Consider the following 15694-nt stretch of genomic DNA (forward strand, 5'->3'; position numbering starts at 1 on the left):
CTTTCATCTCGCAATCTCTCACCTTTGCTTATTTTCCTGTCAACTGCAGTGCCATCTCACCTGTGTATATCTATGTATGTATGTGTCTCTGTGTATGTAAATTCGTATATTTGTGACTGCAATCTGTATGGGGGCACGCGTCTTAAGCGGCTTATTACAAATTTCCCGTTGTTGTATGCATAAGTAAAGAGATGAATTTAAATTATGAACGCTGGTAGGCGTCAAAAGACTCGAGTGTTTCACCTGCTGCCCTGCTGGTGAGGTTTTGGTAGACACCTCGCCTCCCTTATTGACGAGAGATCTCTCTCTTTCTCTCGGCACTTGAGCTCTGCAAAGTGATGGTAAATAATTGTAATTGAAGATGGCAATTGTTTGCCAGCAATTAGCGCTCTTCGACACGGGTGTGTGTGCCAATATGGATAATGATGTATGGTGGAATAATTAATTTCTGTGGGGGCAGCTGATGGACGGCTTTTGTTTTTCTACAACCATTTTTTTGGTGGCTTGGATGAAATCATCTCTTTATATGGTGATATGCTAAACAGGGTTTGGCTTTTTGAAAACAATATTTTGATTACTAATATTGTTTAAAGCAACATCCGCTTGAGTAAGTGACCTTAACTAAAATGGTATTTATAAGTGGGACAAGAGCTTTGGGTTTATTGCTGAGTATTTAGTTAAATTAAACGTTTTTTTGGGTAATAAAAAGATTAGAGGTACACATATGATTAGTTTTAATAATAATAATAATAATTTCATAAAATATTTTCGTTATTTATTATGAGACATAGAAAGGCTTAAGGCTTTTACATGCTTTCTTTGGGTTATTTCTTCAGTACTTTTTATAATTATTTCAGGCAATTATTTCTATATATTTAAATGACTTAATATAACATTCTATAGCCATAATTTTCCGCTCAATTCAATGTCAACCTGGCATTAGTTGAAGACAAAATTTAATTTAATTTGACTGCTTGGGAAATGTTGCAAACTTTTGTCATGTCGAAACCCGGAGTGATTTTCCGGATGCTCAAGTGAAAAGCAGAAAATCTGCCAAAATGGGATTATTGATATGAGTCTTGTAAACCTTGTTCGCTTGTTTGTTTCGCATTTTTCCTCCTACCCTCTGCCCTCTGCCCTCTGGCAAATATTTGCAATTCGGATGGGAATTGTTCGCTCAGCTTAAAGCTTTAAAAGTTTGTAATTTTGCAGACAGCTTCACCGCGATGAGGACGAAGTTAAGGCTACGCAGATCAACTCATCTGTCAGGAGGTTGCCATGAAGACAGGCGGCGGCGGTGTAAGGGCTAAGGGGGGGAGAGGGTGGAATGGGTGGCAGACATTTATTAACATGGCTTGGGTGTGGCGGCAGCTGCTGCCAGTAAGGTGTTAAGTGGCAGCAGCAGCATCCAAGGCGAGCTGAAATGATGATGAAGCGAATCTCACATATCAGCATAAATAAATTTAAGTGTCGAGCCGAAGCACAAAGAAATCTGCGTAAATTTCGCTACCATCCGACCGATGTGGCATAAATATAAATTACTTGCCAACACCGGGTTTTTTTTTCTCTTTTTTGTTTTTTTTTTAATGATAAAGAATATGGCATATACGAAACAGACAAAATATTTATGGAAAATATTCGGCGCGTGTCCGTTGCCTGACTTCTTTGGCTTCCTCTTTTGGCTTTTTAATTTTTAATGGCTAATTCAATTGGCAAGAGAAGAGTTTCTGTTCCCCATTCTGTGTGTTTCTGTGTTTGCAAGCAATTGAGAATTTTTCGCTGCTGGTCAACGGAATTGGAAATCCAATTGGAAGCGCTAAGGCAACAACAGCAACAGTACAAATAGAGAGTCCGGTTGGATATGTACTTAGGCCAGAGCACACATACGCAGTGTTGGCCGCTGGGGGAGCAAAGCTCTTGGCCTCACAAACATTTGCGCCAAGTTGACTGCGGTCAGATTTTGGCTACAACTGGTGCGTGGTATTGGTCTTTAACAGCTCTGTGGTGGTGCAGGAATAAAAGGAGCTCTTTTTTTAGATTCCAAAGGTAAAGGGAAATACTTTTGGTTATATTTTCATATTTTTAAAGAAATTTCTGACGTTTTTAAGACTTACAAATCTTTGAATATAGTTATTTATAATATGTATATAGTGATAATCTTATTCTTTTTATAAATTCATATGATTTCTAATTTATTTTATGTAAAATCAACGAAAGAAGATATCATATTTATCAGAAATAAAGCTAGTAGTAACAGATCTCCTTCTGGTTTCTAAATTTTCTCCATAGGTAAACAATTTCCAAACTATATATCTGGTTTACAATAATAAATCCAAATAAATCCCTCCCATTTCACATTTGTCCCACTTCCCAACTTCATCATAACTCGTTCCAGTTGCTGACCCATTTTCAGTTTTTGCCATTTTCAGTTTTTGCGTAATGCCAAACGCACCTTACTGCCAGTTGGCCGCAGCCACTTGGCCATCTCTAATAGGAAATGCATTTGACGATGTTCAAGTAGATTGCGTCAGCGGCTTGCCGCACCAACAACAACAACAACAACAGCAGTGGTTGAAGGGGGACCAGACGCGCTGTGGCATAAGTGCCTGTAGGGGGCTGCTTAAAAGAAGCACCAATAAACAGAGAGAGAAAAATAGTAAAAATATAATAGAAGTATAGAAAAAACAAGAAAGGAAACAAACTTGTATACCCTTGTATCTTTTATAACTAAGCCATAAAAGCATTAAATTCTATTCGAAATACTTTCATAAATAATATTCCCTATTTTGGTAACTAAAATTATAATTCGTTCAAAAGTTGTTTAAAGAATTTCTTTAGAATATTTCTTTCCAGTGTACCCTCTCTGCGTGCCTCTGTATTTGTGCTCCTAATATGGGAGCAGCGACAAAATGGATTCACTGTTGTTGTTGCTGTCTTCCCGCACCGATTGAATCCGATCCGTTGAAAGAGTTGACTTGAGCTGAGTTTTTACTGGGAACAAAACGCGCTGCTTCCCTACGAATTGGGTCAACTGCCTCTGTCTTTGCCGCTGCCGCATTTTTGGCCCGAAGAAGAGGAAGCTAGTATGTCTATGTACATGGCTAACGGTTAACGTTATTGCGACTTTGCCATTTATCGCCGGCCCATTGTTCGTTCGCCTTCACCAGCACCAGCACCAGCACCACCAACTGAGATTGCTTTGCTTTACGACCCATTGTAATGGGTAAAGAAAGGGAGTGAATCATAAAGTTAACTCAAGAATTAACTTCTCCAAATGGCCATTTGACCCGAGCACTGTATGCAAATGTTGGCAAATCATTTCTAATTGCTTACGCAGAAGTCATTGCTGCACAATTATTGACAAGTTATGGTGCCTAATCCACTTATTGCACAAAATGCTAAAGGGGCAAAAATTGTGCATGACAAAAGCATAAAATAGTACATAGAATAGGAAGAGAGACAAAGTAAATTGGTTCAATGAAATGGAAGGACAAATAATTGGAAGTGAAGTAAATATTGAAGAAAAAGACAAAGAAGACCAATAACTTTATTGGGTAAATATTATTAAAGAGTCAAAACCAGCAGCAGTTTCTTAATTCACTAAACAAAGTCTAGTAAGAAAGTCTCCTTAAAGTGGTTTTGTCCAGGCTGTAAAACCGCATAATCAAGTTTTAATTATGCATAAATTGCACACACACACCCATCAGCTATATCAGACACTTGCATAATTATATAAAGTTTCTTCCCCCCCAACTATGACTTACTTTCCATTTGGCAAATCCTACTTGGTTTTAAAATGCGCTCCAGACAAAGAAACATTTGAGGCAAACTCAAACAGTGAGGAGAAAACTTCAACAGTTTTTGGAGGAAAGTTGGAGAAATGAAAATGACAAGGACAAGTTCCTCTGTTCTACTCTGTTCTCCCTTTTTCCCCAGCTCTTTATAGCTACTACGCCTTTTTTGATTTTGACTGCAGCAGACATTGTCTTGTTGAGAAATGGCGCATATTTCCGTTTCCGTTTCCGTTGTGAGCATGTGTGTGCCTGTCTGTCTGGACTTTTTGTCAACTCTTTTGCGACCTGAACTGCCGGTTTGGCTGCCATTCTGTTGGGCATAAATTAAACTTGCATTTTACACAGGCCTTCGCTCATACATAGCCATGTGCTGCGGCTTGCCACATGGCTTTGAAATGGAATCCTACGCATTTTGATACCAGTTACCATAAGTTATTCACCCAATATATTCGCAGATCAAACTTTATTTATAACTTCTCGGCTTTAAACTGTTTGTTCGTCAGGATGACACCCATAATCTGATGACAGCAAAAACCCTACACTATTTTTAAAATATTTTGTTGTCCATATTTTTTTGCTACTTTTTATTGGTGTTTCAGCATTTGATATTGATGAAATTTAGCTTCCTATCGATACAAAAAATTTGTTATTTCTGATTGGGAAAAGTGTACATGTGTTTGGCGTGGTTTGAGGAGTAGCTTTCAGGCAGTTCAATCAACATAGATGACATTTGATGTAAAAACCGTTCAAACGCAGGATTTTTGATATTTTTTTAATACCCTGCTGCAGAATGGGGTAAGCCAGACTTTAAAAAACCGGTTTTATTATAAAAACATTATATTTTAACCTGCATTAATTAAACAATGTGATATAATTCAATGAAATTATTACTACAAAATTCCCCATAGCCTTTCCTTTTTCATTTTTTTAATTCGATCTCTTTATTCTTTAAACTTTACTATATCCTTTAATTTGTACCAATATGTGGCATCCTCTTGACTGACTGCCGACTGATTGCGTATACGCGATGTGACAGTTTGTTGAAAATATGTTGCGCATACGCCCCGTCAGCCGCCACCTTTCTCCATTTCCTTGCCAATAGTTGAACTGAAACTGGGAATGTGTCGCTGTCTGACTGAATCAAACCGTATGTGATTTTTAATTCTACAATTTTTGACATTTGCGTTTGCATTTAAATTAGATTTTACGAGGCCACAAACATTGACGACATCCTCCCAGTGCCCAGCATATATGTACATATATCTATCTATATATAGAAAATCTAGACCCATAGGGATGGCATTGCAAGCATGACAAATGGGATTTCCCCTACTGCTGTCTGTCTGTTTTCTCCACATTCTCATAGAGTATGGTAGATTGTGCAATGTTTTCGCTGCTCTGGCAAAGGTAATAGAATTGTTCAGCCAAGAACCAAGTCTCCAGAGCCATAAATCTGGCAAAGACCTCTGCTTACTATGCTCACCACTAATTGAAACATTAATTCTGGCCAAATGTCTCAATCGGATTGAGAATAAGACATTGTCTTGGCCGCTTGCCCAAGGTTTAACCACTTGATTGCATCATCTCCTCTTCCACTAGCATTTTTTGCATCTTTTTATCGAAAAATAAAACAAGCAGCAACGCAGGCAGCATCCATAAAATTAACCTTAACCGCGCTGATGATGTTCATTAAACGAACGCAATCATAATAACTGCCAGGGCAGCCAATATTGTACACGGAATGGTGTAAAAATTAATTAAGCCCTAATAGCTGTGAAGCATTTTTCGCCGGCAACGTTAAAGGAGAAGCTCGAGGAAAACGCATTTCGTATTTACCCACACATAATTTTAATCGCTTTTGCGGAATATAAACGGGAATTGAGTAACCCAATTTAAGTGAGCATAATGAATAACATTATTTTTGTTTAATTTAATGATTTAACTTGATGGTTAGTTACCTAATTTCAGTACGAAACAGGAAATAACAATTTAAAATAATTTTTTATTAACCAAGCCTTGATTTTTATGTCCTGAGAAATGTCTCTGAAATGTCAGTTTCCTTTAAAATTAGTTATTTAGTATATTCCTAGGCCTCTGCTTGTTCGGTTCAGTTAACAGTTTATTTATTATTTTTTTTACGGGTAACAAAAATTTCTTCATTCCAAATGACTTTCACTTACAAGGAGCTTATTGACGTGGCCATTGGTTCGCCAGAATCAGGACATGTGAACTTTTATGCTTTGCATGTCTTGCTCACCTGCTTTGGCCAGAGATTGGATGTCCTGGATGAGGTTGTAGAGCAGGAGGACTATATGACCAGCAATGTGCGCCTGCAGAGCAGTATGTGTGAGTGTGGGAGGGGTTAATAGGGACTTGACTTGGCCTTAAGGAGAATCTTGCAATTTTTGGATTTTTCAATTATTTCTAGTGACCCTGGCCAAATCATCAAAGTTTCGTATGTTTGCTGGTGCCGATGCCGAGGAAGCCCCTGCAGCCGAGCCTGTGGCAGAGGCGTCAGTCGAGCAGGCACCAGAAGTGGCTCCAGAGGAAGCTCCGGAGGAGGCACCAGAGCCTCCGGCAGAGGATTCTGCAGCGCCAGAAGTTGCCGAAGCTTCGCCAGAGCCAGAGCCCGAGGCCGAAGCCCCGGCAGAGCCTGTTCCTGCACAAGAAGAACCGCCAGCAGCAGAACCAGAAGCAGAAATGCAACCAGAACCAGAACCAGAGCCAGCGGCTCAGCCAGAACCAGAAGCACAGCCAGAAGCACAACCAGAACCAGCAGCAGTATCTCCTGCAGCAAAATCTCCAGCAGCAGTATCTCCAGCACGATCTTTACAGGCGCAGCGTTCCGAGCATGCAACTCGAACTATTTCGGCGGAGAACCTCGATACAAAATCCGAAAAAAAATCCAACGAAACCTTGACGCACATATCCCACGTTTCGTCCACTCGAGGCGATAGTAGTCTGGTCAGCAACGTAATGCGTTTGGAGAAACGTGTCTCCAAAATGGAACTGCAAAAGGAGCTAGCTACCAACGAACTGCAATCGTTTGTGAACAGCATCACGGGGCAGCTGAAGATCACCATGGATCAGGTGAACAATGTGACCCACTTGTTGATCGATCGCAAACCGAATCCACAGAGGATCAAGAACCTTCGCAACATTGCCAAGCAATTGCGAGTGCTAATGGCAACCACAGCCGATGAGGTGTCCGTCAGTTGGACGAGTGAAGAGATCGCCGGCGAGGACGAAGGTGATGTCCTGGCCGAAGAGGAGGTTAAGGAAACTTCCACGGAAATATCCTCGGAGAAACCCGAGGAGGATAAGGACATGGGCTTGGAGCCACCCGTCTGCTATGCCTCCGATCGCTTGCTCACCGAGTTGCTGGAACTCAAGTCGCAATTCTGTGAAATGTCTAACAAGATGAATGACTTTGCGGCTGCCCTGTTGAAGCAGGACTCTCAGAAAGTGATGGACATGATCAAGGAGCTGCAGGACTCTGTGCGGGATATCAGACTCTCCATAGCCTCCGGTCGGGAGACCACAAATAGTGTGGCGTCTCGCGTGACCGACGCATTATCTCAGATAGCCACTTTGAGAGTGTTCGTGGACCATATGAACGTTGTGAAGAGCGACAAGGCGGAGCGGGAGCTGCTGCTGGCCGGAAAGGTGAACTTCGCGCAGCTGGCCACTAAGGTGTCCCTGGAGCAGATGGAAGAGTACAAGGCAAGGATAGAGAAATTATTCTGCGAGGTGCGCCACATCATCAATTTGAACGAGAAGAATGTCCTTCAGATCATCGACAATCTGCGCAATACCATGGGCATTGATTCTTTGGAGCTCAGTCTCAAGGATTTCCGAGAAATTCTTGAGAAGAGAGTGCACACGATTGCCGAGGCCCTGCAGAAGTATATGGAGATGACCAATGATGACTGTGCCGCTGCAGCTGGCAGAGTAAAGGTCCTGCCGGATCTGTCCTGTCTCTCCTGCGATACCACCTGTGTGATGCGCAGTGTGGAGCGCTCCAAGGTGCCATCTCTGCCGAATGCCAAGGGCTCCTCCAGTCTGGCTCCCATTGTCACCTACGAACTGGGCCAGATCCGCAAGTCGGGCATCATGGGCTACTATCGCAAGGACGAGTTCCCCACCTCGACGAGTGCCTGGACTAAGGGCACTGGTGTGCCCATGGTTAAGTGTACGGTAAGGCATGCGGGCGGTAGCCATACCACACACACGGCCAACGAGCATATGCAGAAGGTTGTGCTCTCCAAGAAGAACACGGGTTGGAAGTAGGAGTATTTATACAGAAATTTAAGTGGCTTTTACATGTATAATCAGACTGTCATTCTAGGTAGCTTGTCAAAATTATAGAGATTGTAAGGAATATTTTAAGATTTGTTGTTTTTTACTTTCCTTCTACTTTCAGGTACCTAGAAATCCCTCTTCTGGCTTTGGGCTTTCTTTTAAATTTAATTAAAAATATATTACTCCTCTTAACACAAATTTCCTTTGCTAAATTCCCTGTTAAAAGAATATAATTAATTACTAAAAATCCATTACTTTTCAACTCATATCCGGTTTGTTTAATTTCCTCTTGAACTTTAATATTAACTTCATCGAATCATGAAACTGCCAGAAAAATGTATTAAAATATGTTGACTGTAAACGATTTATGTTAATGGACCTTTTTGGCCATAAGCATTAATTTCCAAGTTGCCATAGTCGTCGGTGTGTGTGTGTGCGACACTTTAAAATTATCATTGATTGCACTTTTTTTTATTGAAAAGCTTTTTACAGAGGCAGTTACCTATAAAGTATGAAATTCATAACCATATTATTTTAGCTTTGCGTGCGTGCTTGTGGCAGCGATTGATAAATAAATATACATTTTTTATTTTCATTCTGACCAACTGAGAGTTTATTTCTGGTCCTGATTCTGAGGTTTTAAATGAATGACTTGAATGGGCGGTCAGGGATCGTTTTAATAGGCTAACGATTAAATGCATAAATTTGCCATAAATTGAAACAAGCAAAACGGCGCCAAAACATGACGGGAATAAATATAAATAAAGTCCTGGGCGTGTGTTTGTGTTTGCTCGAAGGACAGCAGCAGGAATGTGCAAAAAAAGGTTGAACAAAAATTCAAAAAAATTGTCATTTAACCTTATTCAAATGTTAACTAAAAGGGCGGACTTCCTTTAGCATAAATTTTAAATTATTCAGCATATTAGTGACGTGACATTTACATATTGAATATGAATAATTGAATTATGGGATTATAAACAATTGGAAGTTCAATGAATTCAAGATATCAAAGATATATAAATAAATATAAAAAGTTACAAGTACTTTTTGTTAAAATTTTATAAAAAGTACTTCAGCACTTTTAAAAAATTCTTTAAAATATTATTATCATTTAATAAATTCTTTAAATACCTAAAAACTCAATAGAATTTGTCCAACACCTTTCCTTTGTGCATTTGGCATTGCTATTATGAGCTCGCCTTTTGCAATTGGTAAAAACAAGTGCTTGCCATTAGAGCCATGCTGAAATTAATTACTGGCAGCAGCACTCGCTTCAGAATGTACAAAAGAGACCAAAAGCAGCGAATTTTCAATTGAAAACAGGTCAGTGAATAAATTGCAAGTAAAATGGGAAAAGCCGGAAGGCGAAAATAAGGCAAAATGTAAACAGAAATGGACTAAGTTGCCAAATGACAGCAACACCAATAACTGAATATAAAAGCAGAGAAAAGAAAGAAAAATAAAATAATTTATACTATTTTTCCCTTTTAAAATAAGAGGTTTTTATAGTGTAGTATTATTGAAGAAATATAAAATAATTTTATACTAATTTTCTTTCTTTTTATATAAAAATTGTTTACCCTAGAAGGGTATTACAATTTCAGACAGAAGCTAGTAGTGAAGTATTCTTTTCTTCTTTTATTTTCTGCATCGATTTTTAGGGCCATGAATTGTGCAATGGACACTCTGCCTCAGATAGTGTAAAAAAACAAACAGAGAGAAAGACAAAGACATTGGGCAAATAAATTAAAATGCAAATTTCAACGAAAATGAGTGTAAACAGTAAACACTCTAGATTGGGGTCTGAGTGCAAGGCTAAGACGGAAGTCTCTCCAACTCTCGACATTGTGGAAAGCAAAAGCCAAAACCCAAATCACGGAAATGACCCAAAAAAAAGCGACAGACACGGCACATGGGAAGATGATGCGCCATTGTTGTCGCTCTTTGAAGGTCACATTATGTGGGGCTTCAGTCTAGGGGGGAGGGGTCTGGCGGGAAAAGTGTTGAGCTTGAGCCAAATTGTTGAGCCAATTTCCACGTCTCACTTACCCCATAACCAACTTCGATTGCCGCACTATGTTATCTGCCGCAGCGCGGATTCCCAGGATCCAATAACTCAAAGCTTTAAAAACTTTTGCAGACGTACCTAAAAAGAAACCAAAAGATATGTGATGTGATTAATATTAATAGTGGGTAATGCTAACTTTTTGATTTGCCACGCCCCCCAAAAACTTTAGTTTTGTGCATGAAAATTATTTATTGCATATGGGGGATGGGGTGGCATTTCCATTCTGTGGCTTTTCACACCCCTCCAAAAAGCAGAAAAAATATGCGGCTCTAGGAAAAGTTTTGCAACATTTCCAACACCAAAATCAAACAATAGAAAAGTTGTAGTTTTTTGTTATACTAAATGGTGATAGAAATATAAAATATGAAAGACAAATAATTGAAGAAAAACAAAAAAATTATAAATAGTTGCAAAGCTTTGAATAAATTCACACAGAGAAATGTAAATAAAATGTTTTCAAATCAGAAAATGATAAAATATTGACTTTAACAAAAGTAAATCAATTTTAACTTTAACAATTTGATCAATTGAAAACGTAATGGAAATCCCAGATTAGCCATAAATTCCATGAAATTCACTCACTGAATTTGCATAAATATAAATGGATTTAATTTTGCAGACAAGCTAGCACTCTCCTACGTCCTGTTTGTATTTTCTTATCATTTCTATACAGCAAATATTTACCCAGGGGGGGAAATAAATAGCAATTTTGTGTACGACTTTTTAGCGTTTCACACATTAAGTGCAAAGGAAAAGTAAACAAAGCCAAAACCCAGAGATAAATCAAGTCAAACTAATAAACAGAAAAAATGTTAGAATTGCCTGGTAAAATATAAAATGTAATCAATATCCACACACACACATCTGCGAAATCGTTTCAATTTCAAAATAGCCAAATGATGTTTAAGTTTGAATTCAATTTGAGGGAGAAAGGTTTTCCATCAGAGCCAGGCTAGAATGGAAGTCAAAATGAATTATTGCTCTTTGGGCCAAACTCATTTTGGCTTTTATGTGTGCGAATGTGTGTGTGTGTGTTAAATAAACATAAGAGGACGGAAAAGGCAAAAAAGTAGAAGACGCAGTTTGAAAAGAAAGGCATTTCTGGCAGTTTTGAACATTTTTTCTGGCCCAAAAGCTAAATGTCTTGGGGGCCAAGTCAAAATAGCCTTTTGCACAGTTTGACGCATCAGAGCAACAAATAAACACACGTTTCACTTAAGTTTTTCATGATTGTATTTTGGCAACAACATTTTGTGGTTGTGTTTTTGCTGAACTAAGGGATGTAACATGATTTATTATCAGGATGTGAATATAATCTTTAATTAAGTTTGCTGGCCAATATATTCAATCTGTTGTTGGTTTAGCAAACACTAAGGAGTTTAGGTACTATTAAATATGTAAACATGGTTTTGCATTTGTTTCGGTATTTACAAATTTACAAATTCTACAGAATATCCTTAAACCTGGCCACCTCCTTTAATATACTTTGTTGCCTTTTGTAATTTCACAGATTTTGTAATTTACTTTTCTGACTCTTCTGGCCTGCAAGCATTAAATCTTTATTTATTTTTATATTTTTTAACACAAATATATATTTATATACACAAGCGAGAGGCATCTTTGTGGCTGTTGCTTTTGCTGTTATGACTTGTTTGGGTCTTGGGTCTGGTTTGAGGGAAATTTGCATAAACCGCAAAATCTGCTTGTTTTGAATTAGCATTTTTTGTTGTTGATGCTGATGCTTTTTTTTCTTATTTTGTTGGTGCTCAAGTCCGGCCAATAATTTCTTTGGCTCTCGGGTGTCTTGTCTGGCCTTTGGGCGGTTTTTAAAAATATTTCAGCTAGCTAACTGGAATGTTTTCTGTTTTTTTTTTTTTTATTTTTATGTGAGCCACAACAAAAGTGATATATTCGTGGATTTAAATCTTTGTGCTTGTTTTTTTACAGGCCCGAAACCTGCTGCTGGGCAAGTGCAGATAAAAAAGTAAAGGAGGAGGCAAGTCTTCCAGCTGGCATCTTGTATATATATCTTTATTAGCCATTCACTCATGCGTGACTCGAAAAAGAGCCAAAAACTCACACACACAAAACATTTGCCAGCATGCAAAATTGGCCCAGACACAGCAGAGACGCATTAAGGGAGATATTTTGGGGTTGAAAGTTAAAGCAAAAATGAAAAGGGGTAATTAATTAATAAGATACTTATTAAGGGATTTATTTTAAAATTAAAAGAATGTTGTTAGAAAAGGTAAAGTAAAAGAAATGACATAAGAAAACATAACTTAATTAATTATTTTTCCTTTTCTAAAATTCCCAAGTAGTTCCTTCTTTAAAATCTACTTAAAAAACATTAAAAGATAGTCTTCTTAGGTTTTTATTCTCAACCCCATATCTACATTAACCTCCTTTCCAGAATATATGCCACAAACACACACATACCCCACCGTAAAAGATAGGGGCACACCCCGCTCACAGCCTCCTCCCAAAAACCCACTCAGACAATGGCCAACTTAATAAGTTATCAATCAAATTTCGTCAATCGTTTTGGGTCAAAGCAATCAATTTGCGTGATAAAGTCAAATGCCTGGACAGGATCCGGTGAAGGATATCTTTCAACTGGCATCCCCCTGGCACCGCCCACTTTGCCACAGCATCATCCCCAACCCAATCCTCTCTTGGCCATTGGTTTTTGGCATTGTTTGTCTGACAGTTGTAAAGTGATTTGCTACGTGAATTGGGCGCTGCTCTTGGGATCGAGGGAAATGTGGAGGGTTATACTAGTATTTGGACTACACTGAAATTGGAAAATATGATTTGTATACATTAAGAGATTCGTTGTCAGCTCAATGGACAGCCAAAGATGATTTATATTGATGTAGAGCATGTGACAGAAGATGTATGATTTTGGCAGTGGCAGAGCTTTTGTCTAAAGCGGAATAAATGAATATATTCATGGTGCAAGTTGGGTGGCAGTCAAATTAGGACTCATGGGAATAAATTTGTGAACTTTATCCACAGTAAGTTAGGGAAATATTTAGAGATATAGCTAAACAATATTTCTATAAGGAGATTAAATATTTTAAAACCATTTTAAAAATGTAAAATAAAATCATAATTCAACAGCAAATATCTTCACAACAAATCCACTGATTAGACTCATTCCAAAAATGAAATAAAAAAAACCCAGTTAAAGCTTTACAACTCCGTTTTGACCTGATTCTCAAACTGACCCAATTTGTGTGGCCCATGAAAAAGTAAAAGTTTATGCAAATAAAACGTTGTAATAAAAAAATTCCCCCTAAGAGATGCAATAAATAACTGTAAGACAGTAACCATAAAAAAGAACCTCTTGTAGTCTTTCGCCAAGAATAAACTTCAAATTTCATATCTCAGGCTGGGCAAAGGCAATCTCAGCCATTTGAATGGTCTATCCTAAAGATTTTGATGGCCTCAGACATCGAGATCCAATCTGTGCTGATGGCCAAGTTCCGTCAGTTAACCAGTTTTGTGCCAAATTATGCATAATACAATCATAATCATCCGTCTATAAATAAACAGGGCATCAGGCCCGCAGCAGCAGAACATTACAATACAAATGTTGTCGCAACAAATCAGGCATTGATAAATAATCATAACAAACTGTTATGTTTACCAGCAATCGTAGCCAGTTGGTTCGGCATTCCATTTCCTGTTTATGCAACACAAAACCGGCAAAGTTTTTTCCCCCCAATCGGAACTCATAGAGTTCTCTCTCTCTCACAAAAAAGCGAGGGAAAAACTTGTCGGGGCAATCGCTGAAACTTTTAATGTCGAAGAGTTGGCCAAGTCGCAAACAAACAAAAAATATGCTAATGGAAAAACATTCACAATGAAGCGTAAAACGTATCCAAAAATTAGTGGGAGAGGGGGAAAAAAAATAACAAGCAGACACAAACACACATACACACATTTAATTAAGCCGCAAAAAGCAGATTAAAAAGTTGACCAAATGCCAGAGGGCCAAAAAACAGACATCCACTGAAATATTGCAAGTATTCCGGTCTGCGATGTTAATGCCCATAAAATGTGATGAGGCTTTGTGGCTTGTGTTTATTTTTTTAAATATACATATAATTTTTTTGATGCTGGTCAGTTTCGATGACGAATTGGAATGATGTGGGCAGATCATAAAAATAAATACTAATAAATATTTATGGATGTACAGTGAGAGGAGTCATGTTTACTGAAAAATTATAAGAACTTGTAATATTAATATTAAAATGTTAAAGTTGATGTATGTAATTAAATATTGAAATTACAACTAAAATATTTAGAAATAATAACAAATTTAAAAAAACTTAAAACTAACAGATAACATTATTTTATTACCCAATTAATCGAAATAACTTGTTATTTAACCACTTGAATTTATAAAATATCTTAAACTCACTATTTTTTAATTCTTCCCACATTTTTAGCACCCACTGTACGCCAAAATATTTCGAGGAAGTGCTCTTAACGTGAGTTTTTCAAATATTTTTTATCGATTGGCTCAGCATCAGCTCACCAAGGTCAGCATCAAGCATGAGGCATCAATGACAACTAATCAATAAGCAGCAACATCGAAAACGGCAAATAAATTATGCTGCTCTTCCCTGCGGCCCCTTGACTGAGCTCTCTCTTGAGTGGAGAACTCAAGCGGCTCTCGGGCATGTCTTCAAGTGTCTCTGGGATCGAGCTGTGCCCAGACGATGGAGATACATATATGTGGAAAGGGGACAGGGACTCAGATTGGTATTGAAATGTAGAGGAGTGGGGTGTGGAGATGGGTTGCCTGGTCAAGTGTGACCAGCCAAGTGAGTTGTAAACAAATGCACAGAGCTCGCCGCTTATGCTTATGATAAGTAGCGTTCATAGCTGGATATTGATGGTGCCCAATGGGTTATGTTCCTAGTACCGCTATTTTCGGGGTCCCCGCCATTTATCCTTTCGTCAGGCCAGCGCCCGTTTGGCTCTCCTTGGTCCTGGCCGTGTCCCCAAGCAAATAAACTTAAGTGCATTGGCTCGTAAGCTTCAGCTCGACTTGAGTGCTTGTTAAATGTAAAGTAGGTATGTATGTACAAGCCAAGAAATGTACATATATGTAGGTTTGGAATGCGTTGGGGTTCATTTGTTGGTTGAAATTTCTGTCTAGCAGTCTCTAAATTGATTCTGAAGTGCGTAAGAGTGTATATCGATGTAAGTGTCATCGATTGAAGCAAGGAAACAAATTGTGAGCGACAAGAAAATTAAATTAAGAATGAATTTACATTGATTAATTATAAATAATTTGAAATATATGATATAAAGTACTGGTAATTTCACACCTTTGCCATTAGTTATTGAACAAAAAACTATATGCAATTTGTATCTGCATGTCCAAATCACTTTCTTTCAAGCGTGCAACTCTCTCATCATTTGCCGCACATTTTTCAGATCATTAGTCTAAAGTATTTCTTTTATCTGGCGATCAAAGAAATTAACTAATTTGCTGGCATTTGTGCGGCAAAAG

The 15694-nt window shown here is 38.2% G+C and overlaps 2 protein-coding genes across 2 annotated transcripts in view; one reads left to right on the plus strand and one right to left on the minus strand.

The window, feature by feature from the left end:
- The window catches only part of haf (leucine-rich repeat and fibronectin type-III domain-containing protein hattifattener), a 55443-nt gene that overhangs the window by 17172 nt on the left and 22577 nt on the right, over positions 1-15694 (minus strand). The gene's annotated exons all lie outside the window — the stretch shown is intronic.
- Positions 5869-8183, plus strand: nis (no individualized sperm). Its single transcript, XM_017176558.3, has 2 exons — positions 5869-6140; positions 6223-8183. The coding sequence occupies exons 1-2, from the start codon at positions 5960-5962 to the stop codon at positions 8082-8084; spliced, it is 2043 nt and encodes a 680-aa protein (XP_017032047.1). The 5' UTR covers positions 5869-5959; the 3' UTR covers positions 8085-8183.

This window comes from Drosophila kikkawai, chromosome 2L, assembly GCF_030179895.1.
Source record: "Drosophila kikkawai strain 14028-0561.14 chromosome 2L, DkikHiC1v2, whole genome shotgun sequence".
Taxonomy (NCBI): Eukaryota; Metazoa; Arthropoda; class Insecta; order Diptera; family Drosophilidae; genus Drosophila; species Drosophila kikkawai.

Bases quoted from the DNA above. Each gene is read 5' to 3' on its own strand.
- nis (XM_017176558.3), top strand. From the start codon at position 5,960: ATGACTTTCACTTACAAGGAGCTTATTGACGTGGCCATTGGTTCGCCA. The intron at 6,141-6,222 runs GTGAGTGTGGGA...AATTATTTCTAG, and splicing joins GCGCCTGCAGAGCAGTATGT to TGACCCTGGCCAAATCATCA.